The 17,009-nt window shown below is 41.9% G+C and overlaps 1 protein-coding gene across 1 annotated transcript; it reads left to right on the top strand.

Moving 5' to 3' along the window:
- The first annotated feature begins 368 nt into the window (after window positions 1-368).
- ncs1b (neuronal calcium sensor 1b) lies at window positions 369-16,922 on the top strand. The gene is made up of 10 exons (XM_051950526.1): window positions 369-681; window positions 1,283-1,401; window positions 2,426-2,568; window positions 5,848-5,872; window positions 10,859-10,997; window positions 13,122-13,200; window positions 13,600-13,688; window positions 13,768-13,845; window positions 14,446-14,553; window positions 15,042-16,922. Exons 3-9 carry the CDS (start codon window positions 2,505-2,507, stop codon window positions 14,542-14,544), a joined length of 573 nt encoding a protein of 190 aa, XP_051806486.1. The 5' UTR covers window positions 369-681; window positions 1,283-1,401; window positions 2,426-2,504; the 3' UTR covers window positions 14,545-14,553; window positions 15,042-16,922.
- The last annotated feature ends 87 nt before the right edge of the window (window positions 16,923-17,009 follow it).

Below are 17,009 nucleotides of genomic sequence, written 5' to 3'. Positions count from 1 at the left end.
TCTAAATTAGTCAGGTGAATCTCCATAATTACCTAGGTCAAGTTAGGTTAATATCCATAAGAAACAATAGGCTGCTTTAGGGTGTAACCTTTTATTTATTTTAATCTAATGAAGCTGTACATGGTTTCATTTTTGTACAGTTTTAAGCCTCCATATGTAAACTCATCGAGTAAATTCACACCATAAATAACACAGCAGCGTCTTAGCCTCAATATCTAAACTAGTTCGGTTAATTTATAACTCCAATCACATTTTCTACTGGAAAGCACTTTGGCGCAGCGACTGTGTTTTTTTTTTTTTTTTTTTTTTTTAACGTGCTGTATAAATTACTGACTTGACTACCTGGAGTGCCACCTCTGCTCATATCGCTTCCAAAAAGCTGTCAGCGTGAGTGTAAAAGTTAACCCTTCACAATCTTGGCTGATAGTCGACACGTGTGTGGAGGCAGTGGGAGCACACAAAGGGTCAGTGTGTGACCGGCGGAGCCTCGACGTCAGTGTCTCGGAGAGGGAGAGCTGGTCGGAGCCAGCAGCGGCAGCAACGTCACTCCCTGACGGCGGCATCACACAGCACGGATCGCCATCCGAGCAGCAGCGAGTCGCTCTCCGGAACTAGGCGAAGGAAGACGGCAGCGGCTTTCGGGACAGTCTTCCCTGCGACTTCCCTGCTTCTGTAGCTCAGGTAAAAACGGACACTTAAAAGCTTTTATTCGTTTCAAGGTGTGCGTTTTTTGTGGTGGAACTCGCCCCACGGAGCAGCGTGGGTACCAGACGAGTACAATGACTAGCAAAACCCCGCTCGTAGCCGCTCTGCTGTAGCCATAAACTGTGTGTTGCTATGGTACTGCCAGGCAACATCCCACCTGCTGCTGCCGCCACATTTCTCACTCCTGTCAACCTCAAAACATACGTCAGTTTACTCAAATAAAGTGCTTTTTAATTGAGCTAAGCTTTGTTAACAATACAAATGTGTGTTTTAGTTGTGTGTTTTTGTAGTCTCAGCCACCTGTTTGACTTGAATCGATCCATTTCTGATAGCGACTTGAACTGTGCTAACAAAAAGCAGCTCACTTTAGCCTCCGCACTTCAATTACCCACACTTTCGTGCTCTGCCTGTCGGCTGTATTCAGCAGCGGAAAGGTCGTTTGTTTTGAGTGTTTTTCCAGTCAAGTGCCCATGTGTCTGTGGCTCTAGGTGACAGCGCACTCCATTTTCACTGAAACACACCACATGCCTGTCATTCCCCCTATGTAAAGCCTGTCTGTCTGTTTATTTCCATTCAGCTAAGTAACATCCAGGACCCAAGAGGCTTGAGCAGACACAAGATGGTGATTACCAGCGTGGCATCCCTTCGAAGGACATCACCGGTCGTGGACACCGAGAACAGATGTTTGCAGTGAAGGTGCACACAGTAGTTTTCTATTCTGTGCCTCAGACAGCTGCTGTGGTTAGGCATCAGTGCATGCCAACGCCGTGCCCGCGACACAAAGAAATTCCATTATCCCTATCTCTTGGCTGCTGTGACAGAGAGGAGGAAATCACCATGCCATGCTGTCGTGAGCCTAGGAAGGAGGGAGAAGTATGAGTCAGAATGGAGGAGAAAAGAAAACTGTCATCCTTCAAAATCCGCCTATAAACTTGGTAGACAGCTCACACGCTTATTTTAAGAGCAGCACCAAGATGTCTTTTATGCTGTTTGCTTGGCATCTAGAAGTGTACAACTGTGAAGGGGCCTGGCATCCTTTTGCTCCCCATAAATCATTACTGTTGCCTTTTTTAAACCTTTTACTTAAACTGTGACATTTGTGTAAATTTCAAGGATTAGAGCTAATGCTTTGAGTGAGTGCAAAGTGCAGTGGGGTGCATCCAAGTCGGGCTCTGTTCATTGTATTTGAGTTTACACACCTCCTTATCTCAGCTGTCAAGAGGGAGGATTCTTTTGTACAGTAACTTACCCAGAGCAGTAGAGATAGCGGTGGGAAAGGAGGGGTGGGAGGAGTGAGGAGAACAGAGAATGACTGTGAGGGAGTGAGCGTGCTTAACCCAGCCACTGAGTGACTCTTGTATCCAAGGACGAAGGTAGCAACGCATCCAAACGCCACTCTTCGCCCACGGACTGCTGCGAAGAAATGAGGCGGACACATAGGCACTCAGCAGCGCTCATATAGACTCTCCAACCTGCTGGCCCTTCTTCACAGGGCCCCTGGGGTTTTACTCATCTGTCTGGATTGCCAGGCCTGATGACTGAGCAGATCATGACCACAGCTAAAGTGAAACACACAGAGCGATAGACTCGTTTAGCTTGAATGGGAGTTTTTTTTTCTTTTTTTCCCGCCAAAGCAAAACAAAACAAAAGCGTGTTTTGTGTCATTTCACCGGGGTCATTGCGCCTAAACTGGCCCACGTTTGTTGTATGTTTTTGGCAGACGAGTGGACTGGAGAGGACGTAGTAACAGGTGCTGCGTGCCGAGGTGGATTTGGAGGTGAGGAAGAGAGCTGAAGATCATGGGCAAATCAAACAGCAAGCTCAAGCCAGAGGTGGTGGAGGAGTTGACAAGGAAAACGTATTGTGAGTACCCTCGGGTCGTTTTCTTTTCATGTTTATCTTTACAAAGAAAATCCTGCACAAACTCTTCAGCATATAAGAATATACAGTATGTGATAGGAATGCCTAACATTGATTTTATTGCTGCAGTATTCTAATCATATTTTCCACCCACTGTGCACCACTGAGGCTTTACAGTAAATAGCCCTGCCTGCTGGGGCGTCTTCTACAACTTTCTCATTATTAACAGAACAGAGACAACATCTAAATGTCAGCTGAGAATAAGTTCCCAAATTTCATTTAAATTTACATTCCAATGTTTTATGCCAAATCGTGATTGGTTAAGTTCAAGCAAAAACTTGTAATCAGCGTCTTTAATCACGCTGATGAGATTTATGAATATGGAGAAGCTGAGTTAGCTATCAAGACGGGGGGGCTTTACAGATGAGGCTGCTGCTCGTAGAACCTTTTGTAATTACCTTTTGTAATTATTATTCTGGTTTTAATGTGTTTGCCAACAGTCTCTGAGTCTAAATTAATTTATGCTATGCTTTTACCTGCCGCTATTATAAATGACATTCCTGCTTGGAGATTGACAGAAATGGTGGGCTTGCAGAAGACCCCCCAGGCAAAAACTGGAGTGACTGTGCAGCATCGCAGCTACATCTATTATTCTTGCTCCTCTTAACCTATCAGGACTTTGCAGATTGACAGCGTTTGCTTTTTCCACCTCTCCGGCAGTAACCTACTTATTGATATCTCCTGCTGAACATAAAAAAAAAAGATTCCTCCCCACGGTTTTCAATCAAATTTGAGCACAGATCACATTTATAATTACCACCAGAAATGTCTTCTCGGAAGACACTATATTAATCATTCGTGTGTTATTTCTGGAGCACGGCATTATTGTTGTTATTATTATTATTTGAGCAGCACAGTGTGCAGGTGTGGGTGGAAGCTGGCATCCATTGGCTGCTTAATGACAGTGTTATTTGTGTGGTGGGTCTCTCCACAGCAGAACCAAGGAAGGCTGTTGTAGCAGGAAATTGCTGTGGAGGAAGATTAGGCTTCATGCTGGGCTGGACTGCTTGCTGCTGTCCTTTGCTCTCTCTCTATCTCTCTCTCTCTCTTTCTCCCTTTCTCATTTTGTCTTACCCTTTCACCCTGTCTCCCTCGCGTTACCCCCTAATTGCCCTCTTTGAGCGTGGAATGGAATAGTATAATTAGAATCTTATCTGGTTAGCATCGCTGAGAGGGGCACCAAGCGTTCTCTCCCAGTGTGATCATTCCCTCTTGTTCTGTTGTTGCCTGACTGGAGACTCTATCATTTCTGCTTTCCTCCATCCTGTTGCCTCCTTTTCTTTCTCTCCCATGAGCAGCTTCGTCTGCCTTTGTCTGCCATTTTATTCGCCAATTCAATGCTTTCCTTTGGTTCTTGACAGATTGGGGACTTTTCCGTGTGCCCATGTGTCTGTTTGTTCTAGAGGTGGAAGAAGCAGGATATTTTTCCCAGGAAATATTAACATGTTTCTAAAAAGGCAATCAGAAATGAGGTGTTTTTATTCCAAAAAATACATGTAGACGCCTGTCTTCTGCTTTGTTGCTCCCCCTCTCTACAAAGTTTCACAAAATTCATCTGGGTGCATCATCTTGCTGACAGACAGACAGATAAACAAATGGCACTGGAAATGTACCACTTTCAGGCCAAAGATAACATTAAACTCTGGCTCTGACTAGCCAGTGGTTTTCCTGCTCTTAGTGAAAATTGTGGAAAATGGCCTTCCCTGAACTTAAAAAGAACTTAATTCTACCCAGAGATGCTTTTTCTGAATGACTGTTCCGGCTTTGCTTGGGAAGAGCAGCAGTCCTCTTATTATGTCTGCAGGATGTAGGCCAGGCCCGTGTTCTGTAATAGCATGATGATTTTGTAAGTAGTCAAAGAGACGACGACACTCGCAGTGACAGAGTCGAAAGCCGGATGTGTTCTAGCAGACCCTGCAGGGTCAACCGGCTGAGTGGGCCCTGCACTCTCCTGCAAATGGCTGATTGCATTATTGCCCATTGCCTCTGACTGAGTTATGTAATCTGTTTTTTTTTTTTTTCTTTTTTATTAAATCGTAGCCATACTAAATTGCACCAATTTTTGACTGCATGGACTTCTGAGACCAATTTAATGGTAGCTTGGTTTGGCTGACAGTTGTGAGATTGACCGTGACATTTATTGCCCAGGAAATGGTCACATGACGGGCGTCTTGGTGAAACGCTGAGCAGGATGAATAGAGATGGAGACATTTGCAAGCGACTACGACGTGACCTGGCCTCCTTATCAGTAACCTCCGTGTGATTTTGCTGTAGCACTGTGGGAGCAGCATTGTTGAATACCTGTGTACATTTCATGGTTAGAGTTTATAAAATATCTATTTTTTTTTTTTTATTACCTGACCAGTCTCCTGAAATGTGAGGGTGTTGGGTCATATTATATTTTAAAATATCTTTGAGTATCTGTGCATTCACTTGCTCACTCGCTGTTTGCTTTACTTCCTTGGCTGTATACCCGTATACTAACCATGACTCTGAGTTGCTCAAGGTTAAACATTACAGTTCATGAAATTAGTGATTAACTAACTAGCTGTTTGAGGGGTATATGAGCCTCTTGCTTTGCTGCAGACCCAACAGAGGTGGTAGTAGACGACATCTATTCTCAGACTTTAGCAGCAGACACATGAATTCACAACGTCTCTCTCAGAGGACTACCTGGTTAAACTAATGCTATTGATTTCCAGCCCGTGTTTTCATTAGTAACCCCGGGGGCCAAGAGGCCGAAAATTGCTTTGGTTACTTGAGCGAAAGTAACGAGACAAAGGGAAAGCCGTTTGGGATTGGTTGATTAGATACTGGCAGATAATGGCGCTTGTGTGGGCATGATAACACATCCTGCCGCTTAAAGTGCTCTCTTTCGAAAATGTGTGGCTGACCTTCATTCCCTTAGCATTGTTTATCTTTTTGTGGCTCCCTGGGGCTTACACCCACTTGTCTACCACTATAGCAGTCAGAAAGACATATTATTCCTTTCCTTTGATATTATCCTAGAATCGTGGATTCTACTCTCGATGTAGTACAGTTATTTTCCAATAATTGTATGTTGACACCGTTCAGTATTTTTCAGAGGATATGTGTTGGAAGGGATTGGGCCAAGATGATTAACTACCAGGCTCCTCCGTTGTATCTCACAGTAAGCCACTCTTTTTCTAGGGCAACCAAAGTTTTCCTCTAAGCTAATGTCACTCTTTATTTCTCTTGCAGTTACAGAGAAAGAGGTGCAGCAGTGGTAAGTGTGCACATTCATTTTTAATGAGAATTTTTCCTTTCCTGATGTGAGGCTAGTTATATATTAGCAGTTGTGTCTTCACTGAGCTCACAGGAATCAGAGGGTCTTACCTTGACCCACTTGTAAAACCCACTTTGATATGATCTTGCCCAGGATTTGGTTTCTTCAGTCTATGGATGGTGACTTTACTGTTGGGTTGATGGTTGATTTGAAGCAATCTCTCTCACACTTTCCCTGAAGACAGATGAGTTCTGAAAATAGAATGACTTTGAAGCCTTACTGAGACTGAATGACTTTGAAGGCTGATAATACTGATACAAACACTTCCATGATGCATTCCTCCACAGCTTTTTTTTTTTTTGCTCTATTTGCAAAAGGGATGTCTGATAACAGAAGAATGGTGGAGGCACAAGGTTGTTTCGCTTTCAGGTGCTCATGACTACATGGCCAGAGAACCTCTGCAAGGTTGCCGATTAGTAATTCTTCCTGTCAGCTTCTGTATCTATTAGTCAGTATGACCTGCACCAACATCATCTTGCAGAGATGTAGCCTCTGTCTGATCGCCGTCTGTATTCATAGTGTTGAAACATTTGCTTACAAGTATCAGCATGAAACATATCCATGAATTGAAAACACTTCAGTGTAGGGTAAGTGACAAAGCTGAGGTGAGAGTGATCGTTACTGTTAAGGTTTGAGTGTCTGCATGTTTTTCTGAAGGGACAATTTGACAGCCGCTGGCACATGGATGGGAAACAATGCATCTTCATTACAGAAATGACTCAGGCATGAGTGTAGTCATTGCTTTTGTTTGCTGCATGCTGCTGTTGGGCTATTGTTTCTTTGAAAATCAGAAACAAAGAGGAGTATATCAAAAGAGGGAGCACTGTAATAAAGTGATCACTCTTCCATGCTCACACTTCAGTTCTCCTGCTTTGGTTTTGGATTTCACAACCTAATTCCGCATGCATGAAAAGAGCTCTGCCTTGAGAGCTAGTCGCTCTAGTAATGGGGTTTAAAAGGGGGGAAGGAGCCAGGCCACATTCACAGCCACACCGCAGTAAAGGCTGAAGCATTAGATATCACTGGGCATTGGCAGGTCCACAGCCTTCGAGCTGGTCTGTCCCTGGGGCTGCCTGAGTGCACTGAGGCGGAATACCTCCCCCTCTACCAATCTCCGTTAAACCTCCACCATGCCGGCTGTGCAGCCAGTTAGCTCCCCATCACCCTCACTGTCTTTCACAGGAAAGTTTGCGTGAGTCCTCACTTGAAGATCAGCAGCAATCAACACGGCTGAGTGTGAGGGATGAGAGGGAATTTTACCAGGGGAAATGCCAGATGGCGTGTAATTAGAGCACAGACACAGAAGAATTAGCAGGGTTAGATAAATGCCTGTGTTGTGCATTAAATTTGCTCCCCTTTCTAATTCTCCTCTAAGGGAACATCATTAGTATGCCCAAGGCCTACCTGGAATCAATAACAAAATGCCATACCTCAGTGATGTTCCTGCCAGCTAGGCAGGAGCAAAAGAAACGTCCTGCACAGCTCTTTGGCAAGCCACCATGGTAGATGCCAAGGAGACGTAACCAGTGCCAACAATAAATACTTTATCTTCATGCTGGCTCCCCAGTGTGCTCTGATGCACAATGTCACGTCTGCTATGTCCCCACAAGTACAGTACGTAGTCGCATGATTACTCTACCTCAAGTACAGTCTGAGTATGTGTCGTAGCACCAGTGTCACCACGTAAGATCTCTTGTGCATGATGTGTTCCTGGCAAATGAAAGTGATTCTGATCATGAGTGTGATAAACAGCTGACACTGCATGCATGTTCACACATTGGGACAGTGCCTACTGTATCCACTGTACCGTGTTTAAAAATGTACTGCTTATCCAACTGCACTGGTTGTAGAATAGGAAATGTATTTGTCAGCCTTATATAGGCATAACTCAAAGACTTGCAGAGCAAACTGATGTTACTGTTGAGCAGCTGTCTGACTAAGGCACAATGTTTTACATTTGATATAAAAATTAAATTATTTAAATACAGTCTTTAAAATTTAACAAGTGTTGAAGCTACAATAAACATGAGATGAAATACAGTAGTGTATGATGTAGGAAAGCTTTCACATTGGCCATGAAACTTTTTTTTTTTTTAAATCTAGTAGCCTATGAGCAGCAACAAGGTAAAAATATTAAGGTTTACAAGATATTTTCAGAAGAAGAGTGCAGATGTGCTGTTTTTGGTCCTGTTGCAATGATTTGATCTATCTTTTTTTTTTTTTTAAAGGCATAAACTTTTCACTGCTTTGTCATTTCTGTTTCATTAAGTCCTTAAGGTGTTAAGATCAGAAAAGAAAACCTTCAGCTGGGCAGTCTACGTAACAAAGGGGCAGTGGAGTGATTTAGCATTGTGCTCACATAAGAGTGAGGGATTCATCAGAGACAAAAAAATATATTTAAAAAAAAAGGTCAAAATGAAAGCAGCAGTGGCCGACATCCTTTTTATCCAGTCCTTTATCCTCTACATGTCCCATGATGCGACTAAAGATTCTCTTTCATTAGACTGCCTTTGCCACCGAAATGCTTTCTTCTTTTAAATGCCACACTAGAGCTGAACAATTAACGGATTTCAAATCAAAATTGCAATTTGAAACGATACCATTAAGAAATCATGAAGACTGCAATTTAGAATATATATGGTGAGGCTTAGAAGTGATGAGAATAATGCTGTAATTCAGTTTAATTTAATTTGAGCAGATTGGGACTTTCATGAGTTGTTTATGCTGCCCATTGATCTGTGTACACTACATGGTTTGAACATGCACACTTTGGGGTAACTAGTGTCATAATTTAATAGCCATGCCTCATACATTTTGCAGCCCCAGGGTTTAAAGTATTGTGCCAGTAGTTTTACAAATTCATGCTGTGCTCCTTATGTGACAGTCACATATTTGATCCTTTTAAAATCATTTTATACTGTGAATATTGAGCAAAGTGTGACTTTAGAAAATGACATTGCAAATTTAATCACAATATCTGCCAGAAAAATCCCAATTAGATTATTTCCCCAAATCACTTAACGCTCTTTGCCAAGCCTCCTGTTTGCAACACAGACTTTAAGACTCAAGGCCAAGTCATGAAAACCCCAGTTACATCATCGGGGTTATTTCAGACTTTGGAAAGTTCCTTCCAAGCCTCAGAAGGCGTGTTTGCACAGGCTGAGTCGTACACCTCATGATGATTAAACGGAACTCCATGCCGAAAGTTGGTGGAGTGCCCTTTTGAAAGCCTTTATTTTGTCAGTTTGTGCCTCACAGAGCCCTCATCACGGTGTCTGGATCACATAATTTAAAGTGTCTGTGGCGTTCATTCATCTCTATGAATGAATTCATTTATTGTCCTGCCAATCCAGTGAAGGATACAGGAAGGCTTTTTGCCACCATTATTTATATAAACTTCAGTCAAACACATTTCTGTGCTGTAATTTCTTGTTAGAAACAGATGGTCTGGTGTCAGTATATCTGTAACAAGCACATATGTCGATTTAAAACTGCCAATTTACTTTGGTTGTGTGTGATAAAATAAAATTTGACCTGCTTGAAATTGGTGGAAAGAGGCAAAATAAACACTCTTTACTACATAGCTGTTTGATTAAAAATATTTACTTTGGATAAAAAATGGCTAATTTTTTAAAAATTTCATCACAGGCTTTTGCTTGCTGTGCCTTTTAATATGGATCCTTACTGCCAAAACGGGGTAAACTGGGGACCATTGCTCAATGTATTCTGTTCTTTTCTGCTCCAAATGTGCATACAGAAAATGTAGTATATGCTTCAGTGTCATTCAGTCTTTTAACACTGGTTGCAGGATTTAAAATTCCATAGCCATGCATTAAAAAAATGACTAAAGAATTCAGGCGAAATGGGTCTGCTTTGGATTATGATACGCATTGTGTTCTGTACTTTGAATACCAATTAGGCCATATTCTGCATTATAGAGAGCTTGGCTTTTATTTTTCTGCATATCTCCAGATAATTCAAATGTGAGAATTACATGGTTCTGCTCCTTTCCTCGCGTCTCTGCTTCCTGAACTACTTCTCAGCTGCTCCTCAAAGCGTCTCCACGTCTCTTTGACTATATGGAGCCTGCTTCATTATCTCCGAGGCAGATTAAAAGTAAAGAATTTAAGAGTGAGGAACCTGAGCATGAGCGGAAAAAGATCTTTCTGGTCGTGACTCTTCATCTGAACACACTCTCTCTGGCCTTAATTATAGCTCAGTCTTATTATGAACATCCTTAACTGAATCAGACAAACAGGCACTGCTCCCTGGTGTGAACGTGCGTCATTTTTGGTGTTGATCAAGAAGAAAAGCTATTTGCAGTGGCTTTTTTTTTTTTCCACGAGAGACTGTTATTTCCTTTCTATTTCCTCCTACTATTCATCTAGCATTTATTTTTGTAAAGACACTTTCTTTTCTTGCTCCCTGACCTGTTACAGTCTAGCTGGGTTCTGTCGCTACTGTATTTCCTTATGAAGACGTAAAGGAAACTGCCTACCTTTGAGTGACTGCGCTTGAAATTGCTCATAAAATGCGTCTATATTTAGGCTAATAGAGATGTTAAGTCACTCTCTAGATATGTCATTTCCAGGAGCCAGAGGAAGCTCTCAGACTTATCTATCAGCTACGCATATTATCAAAGAGAAGCAGAGAGTAATTTGATTAGAGTTAACCACCCTGGGGTTGCTATTGGATTAAGGCGATCGTCTTATCTGTGAATGAGACAAATAGCTTTGCACTTCACCTTTTTGATCTAGCGCACTCTTTCAAACTGAATCAGTAATGCCTACTGTAGAAGCGAGGAGGTAACTCCAGCCTGTCATCACTGTTTTCTAGTTGTGGTTATGAATTTAGTATAAATAATGTATTATTTTTTTAAAAGTGATATTTAGCTATATTTTTTTTTTTTTTTTTTTTCCCCCCCAGGTACAAAGGCTTCATCAAGGATTGTCCAAGCGGGCAGCTGGATGCTGTGGGCTTTCAGAAGATATATAAACAATTCTTTCCTTTTGGAGATCCCACAAAGTTTGCATCCTTTGTCTTCAATGTGTTTGATGAAAATAAGGTTTGTAGTCAGATTCATATGCTTTGTTGACATATTGCAAAGCAAACCAATCCTGAAATACCTTTACTTCAAAATGACAAAAATAGTTTGAGGCTGATTGTTTATCTCGTGGTGTTGCTAAGATAAGAAAAGCTCTGTTAAAAGGGACAGGGCCTGAGGGAAAGGCAAATCTAAAGGTCTTTTTTCAGAACTAGTAGCTTTACGAGAACAGCAGCTCCCTCTTTCTGGCTAGTCTAGGATTGAACAGTGTTTAAGGGCAGCATCATATGGAGATCCGATTAAATTTAGTTATTATTCCAGGGCTGTTCTTTTTTTTTTTTTTTTCCTGTTCCCTGTAGGCTCTCAGGTTTGTATACATACAGTTGTTAGTTATTTATGCAGAACCCTTCTGAATGAAAACTTTTTGTTTTGGACGTTGAAGTCTAATAAAATTCAAGGCCAACATGAAATCCGAACATACTGTAATAAGGACACGCTATACAGAATTAGAAATCCATGCTCAGTCTCATTCTGTGTAGCTTTTGACTCTTAGTACAAACAGAATATTTCGCATGTATTGGAGAACATCGACAACAACACATCTTTTGAAGCCTTATAAATAATTCTCTGCTTGAACATGGTCAGTGTGCATCATGTCTGTAAAAGCATCTCGACGTGGCCAAGAGCTGAAGATGAGTCATAGCATCAGTACTAACCTGTAGTCGTAACCCCTAGTTTTGTGCCATAAATCAGTTTCAGAAATCTGTGCCAATGTTGTTTCCACAAGGCGTATGCGCTGTTTGTATTCTTTTAAGAGTGAGAGTGGGTGCATCCTCTAAGCATTTGAGCATATGATGACGACGCAAGTTTTGTGACCCGTTATAAGCCACATTTGTCTGAAGTAATCCACCTCGTTGCATCTGTACATGATTATTCAAATTGTGTTTAGGGATGCAAACTGTAGATGAACAGCTCCTGGGATCTTAGTAAGCCCCTGGAGGTTTATTGACTTCAGTTAAGAGGCTTTGTCAGGAAGATCAGACAACCTCCCCCCATCTGATGTTTATCCATGACCTTCATTAGCATTAGGCACCCCATAGTTGAAGAATGCATTGATCTTAACAGTTTTTATGACTGATGTAGTCAACAATGCATGACTAAACGTTTTCTGGCTAGTCAGATGTCTGGTAAAGATAAAGTCTTCTGAGCCTAAGGGTCACGGAGAGAGGCTGGCTTTTGATTCTGAAGAAGAAGCAGCTGTGACTGATCTCATAGCAGAGTTACAGGTAGGCAGCTGTTAAGGCAGAATGTGGGGAAACCTTTTTGTAATTCAGCACAATCCTTTGGTATCTGGCGAGAATATGAATTGACCTGAGCCTGATGGTTCCACTACCAGGAAACTGATTTACTTGCATCGCCCGTGCTCCACAAGGTTCCGCTTTTGCTTAGAATGTGAGAGGAATCTCTGTCGCAGTTTGTTTTGAGCTGGTGTTATACAGTTGGCATGAAACGGGACGTCATAACTTAATGAGTTGGTCTGATTTAGTGGTGTTTGAGCCACTTGGAGCTTTCATTTTAAATTCTATCATCGTCCATGGCAGCACACTTCTCTCTCTGCTATACAAAGTGTGCCCACACAGAAGTACACTCGAGGCTACAATTTTGGGAGGATTATTGGAAATTTTGAGCTTTTCTGGGAAGATTCACTGCATTGGATTCTAACAAAGCTGAAAGGAAGTGAGTGTCAGAGGGGAATATTTTCTACCTTTTGGGACAGAATTATCGGTCATGCCCATTCATGATTGGAAATTCTGAAACACTGTTGCCCCTAGTATGTAACCTGGAGTAGGTTGTATGTTTGTATACTGTAACTTTTAGACTATGAGCTTGTAGCATCAGTCTTACTAATGACCAGAGGTGACATATTTCTGCCTCAGGAGAGAGCCAGGTGCAGGGCAAAAATAGCAGCTGACTTGGAGCAAATGTCTGGCCCCATTTTCAGCAGAATACAGCAAGGACATCATGAAAGAGCAGGAAGGAGTTCATCAAAGTACAGCTACAGCAAGTGTGAAGTAAGACGCTCATCGTGTCTCTTGGCTATTTCCTTTCACTGTCCCCCCCCCCCCCCCTTTTGTCCCCTTATAGGACGGACGCATCGAGTTCTCTGAGTTTATCCAGGCCTTGTCAGTGACTTCTCGGGGGACTCTGGATGAGAAGCTGAGATGTAAGAAGATGCACTCTCTCCTGCTATTTTTTCGTTTTTTTCGTCTCTTTTTTTATATTTAAATGACAGGATTTATGATTGACTGTCACACATTGCATATGAAAAAGGACCAGTGGCTTCTGAGAGAACAAGTAAATGATAATTATCCAGATACAGGAGGCTTCAGCAAGCTAGGGGTCAGGATCAAACCTTTTCATTAAAATAGAAGAACTTGCAGCTTAAACTTTAGTCATATTCTTACCTTTCAACTCTGTGACAAAGTGTGATGAATATTTATATCAAGAATTACCATTTTGAAATCACAGAAGCTTTTTGATCTGAAAGCTCACCTAGAAACATAATGATGGCCCTTTTTGCTGCAGTAAAACAGATGTATTTTAACACTTTGTCTCTATACAGGGGCGTTTAAATTGTACGACCTTGACAATGATGGCTACATAACCCGAGATGAGATGCTGAACATCGTAGATGCCATATATCAGATGGTGGTAAGTTTAGCCAAACGGCAGCTACATAATCCTCAGTTGTTTGAAAATTGAGTATTTAGGTAATGATTTGGTATCTTAGGGGAACACTGTGGAGTTACCAGAAGAAGAAAACACACCAGAAAAGCGAGTGGACCGCATTTTTGCAATGATGGACAAGGTTAGTGTTTGGATATTAAACACTGAAGTGATAGGCAGTAATACTGCACTACTTGATTTATGATTTTGTGTTACTTTCTCAAGGTTAACATCAAACTATAGCTGACATACAAGTACAGTAGTAATTATTAGTTTCCCATGTGGAGGACTGAATCTGCCTTTGTTGCCACCCTGGGGGCTTTGATATGGACACTGTTAAGTTTAGAGCTGTTAGCTACGGCCATCCCAGCGTCACGAACACTGCCTGCAGTCTATAAACATCATATATAGTCTTCTACACCACTAGCCCTCGCCGCTAATGCCGCTTCTGTCGGCTCCAAGAACCTACTCGGCTTTAGTGAAAGATGAGACGCAGCCTGCATGGGTGTGTTTGTCAGCTCACCAGTGCCAAGATCAGCCCATAGGAGTAGCTGTGCACCACAGCAGCACTTAGTGATTTGTATTAGCAGAGAGTGGCCACCATCCAAGTGCACTGAACCACAGATCAGGCCAACAGCATAGAACAGGAGTAACATTATTTAGCCCAGAGCCTATTTTGCCCCCTGCTGGTAACTCAGTGTTAAAGCATTACAAGGCGTCGTCACTTTGTTTCATGTTGCAGAACGCAGACGGGAAGCTGACTCTGCAGGAGTTCCAGGAAGGCTCAAAGGCAGACCCCTCCATTGTTCAGGCTTTGTCACTCTATGATGGGCTGGTGTAGAAATGTAAGGTGAGTGAGGTATTAATGAGCTACTACCTGCATACTTTTCTGCTCGGCTGATTTACAATCCCAGGTCATGCTTCAGCTCCACAATAATACGGTGGAATCCTTATTTCAGCAGAGCAAAGAATAAAGGGAGAAAATTCAGTCCGTGGGCTGAAACCAAAGTGAAGAAGCCACTTTCTGCTCTCAGTTTGTTCTTATGAATAATTCAAATGGACCACTTGTTTACTGGCAATCAAATAGTCTTGCAGTGCTGAATGAAGAGAGAGACGGCCCTCTCCTCTCACTGCCTAATGTAATGTGCCGGCCGCTGCCAATTGTTGCTGACATCCTGCTCAGCGTTTTGTCAACTGTGAAGCGAGCCTGTGAAAACATATTTGTATTAATGCGGCAGCTCTGTTTAGTGATTCTCCAGCATGCTCTGAACACAACAAGGTATCATAGCGCTACTCACTGTGATCTATTCAAACAGTAATCCCTCTTAAACTTCTCAGATGGGTCCAATTCAGCGTCCTCCTGCCCGTTACACGCCAACACAGCACCATCACACCTGTAATGGGAGGAAGCCACATTTAACTTGATCACCCAGAAGGGGACTGCAAACTTTTGTCGCACGGCCATACTGTGTCAAGTAGCTGTTCGTCTACATTTCCAATAAGGACCATGAACAAATATATCCTCTGATGTGACGGAGAACTCAAAACATGTCAGCAAAACCCCCCCAGTCGTTTATCTGTGCTTCTACAGCTATGTGGCACCGCGTACACCCCTGAGTGTTGTCGACTGTGTACGAATATTTCTGCAAGCACAGTGTTGTGGTTTCCCCATGGACAGTCCAAGGAGCTGAATTCCCGTGGAGATGTCGGTGTGCGTCTCGTTCACGTGCTGCAAAGCGCTGGATGCACGTGAAGTGCTCGGAGGAACTGTTGTGCTGCTTCATCACCAAACGGAGAGACTCTAAACCCTGGAGGATCTGGAAAAATGTGTTACTTGGTGATAACATGAACTCTAACTTAAAATTCCACAGCAGTATACTGTATATTATATGATGTAAATATAATGGTAATTTATTTTCTGCTTTGCTGCGTTTATGGGATTTTTCCTCATAAATATGGAATGAAGTTTTATTTTTTATCAAAGGGTGTTGAAATGTATTGCACTGTATTTTTCATTATTATTGATGGATTGTTATTTTTCTCACATCCTGAGGTTTCCTTTTTCTTGAGAGCACAGGGTTTTTATTTGAAGAGGAATGATTTAGTAGCACAGGGTTTTCTATGGATGATTTTACTATGTTTGCAGTCTGTGCATCCTATTGTGTTCTCATTTCCCCGTTAGCACGAGCGTCTAGTGTCCACACGGTTACGCAGCCACATCCTGAATGACGCCGTCAAGCAGCACAGCAAATTCTCACAGCTTACATCTGAATTGAGGTTTGGTTTTTCTTTTGAGAGCATCGCACTCCACCCTCAGCACCACAAATCCCTGGTCATTGAGAGGCACAAACAAGACATCAATTCTGGTTGTAAAGCTTTTGCGAGCTCTGTGGTTGCAATTGTCTGCGCAGTATTTGTCCTGTGAGAAGCCAGAGCATGTGATGATGCCTTTTTTTTTTTTTTTTTTTTTCTGGATTATTTTAGTTTAGAGCATTAAGATGTTTTATCAGCTTCACTGATTTTATGCCTTATGCAAATGATAATTTACTAAATTATAAATGTCATTTACCTGTTGATTAACAGTATAAGAGCACAGAATAAAATGCATTTAAGTGGCTAACTTTTCTAGTACTGTATTCTCAGTCTGTAATGGATAGGAAACAGTGTTTAACTTTTATTATATGCCAGTTTTTTTTAATCATTTACGAAGCTGCTTTGTAGAATGACTGTTGCTCATGTGTCTGTAGAATTTTAAACCCTCCTTAATAATCCAAGATTGCACCGACCCAATACGTTGTATTTAAAAACAGCCCAGTATTGCACTTTGCTTCACCACTAATAAGGAAAGGTGTCATATCAAGCTTTAGTGCCTGCTATGCTTTGAATCTAACATGCCAACTTTCTCTGTGGTGTAAGCCTGCACTGTATGGTTGTGTTATGAACAATGAACTGCAAAAAAAAAAAAAAATCTGTGATTTCTTGGCATTGATGGTGGATTAATGAGGCTCAGTGTCTTTTGAAGTTGCTGGGCTCACTGGGCCTGCTGAGACCTGCTTACTCTTCTCTCTTTCATCAGGACAGATTTGTGTGATATGAAGAAGAGTCCAGGGCTTTGACCGCAGACTGTTCTGTCCTTTGAGTACATCTTTGATTCGTTTTGTATTCTATACCAATTTCTTATGTAGCATGTGTAAGTGCAGTAAAACGCGTGTATTTTGAGGCGCACAGCTACTTTTCTTGTCTCCATAAAAATTCTGGGTCTCTACTACTCACTTTGGAAGAAGACACTGAATTATTTACATTCAA

The sequence above is a fragment of the Acanthochromis polyacanthus genome, chromosome 7 (assembly GCF_021347895.1).
Source record: "Acanthochromis polyacanthus isolate Apoly-LR-REF ecotype Palm Island chromosome 7, KAUST_Apoly_ChrSc, whole genome shotgun sequence".
In the NCBI taxonomy this organism is placed as follows: Eukaryota; Metazoa; Chordata; class Actinopteri; family Pomacentridae; genus Acanthochromis; species Acanthochromis polyacanthus.
Note: the sequence above shows the minus strand (reverse complement) of the source record. Positions and strands in the feature narration are given on the sequence as shown.

Excerpts from the sequence above, each read along its gene's own strand:
- ncs1b (XM_051950526.1), top strand. The coding sequence starts at position 2,505 with ATGGGCAAATCAAACAGCAAGCTCAAGCCAGAGGTGGTGGAGGAGTTG. Across the intron at positions 13,201-13,599 it reads TCTGGATGAGAAGCTGAGAT|GGGCGTTTAAATTGTACGAC; the intron begins GTAAGAAGATGC and ends GTCTCTATACAG. Across the intron at positions 13,846-14,445 it reads TTTTTGCAATGATGGACAAG|AACGCAGACGGGAAGCTGAC; the intron begins GTTAGTGTTTGG and ends TTCATGTTGCAG.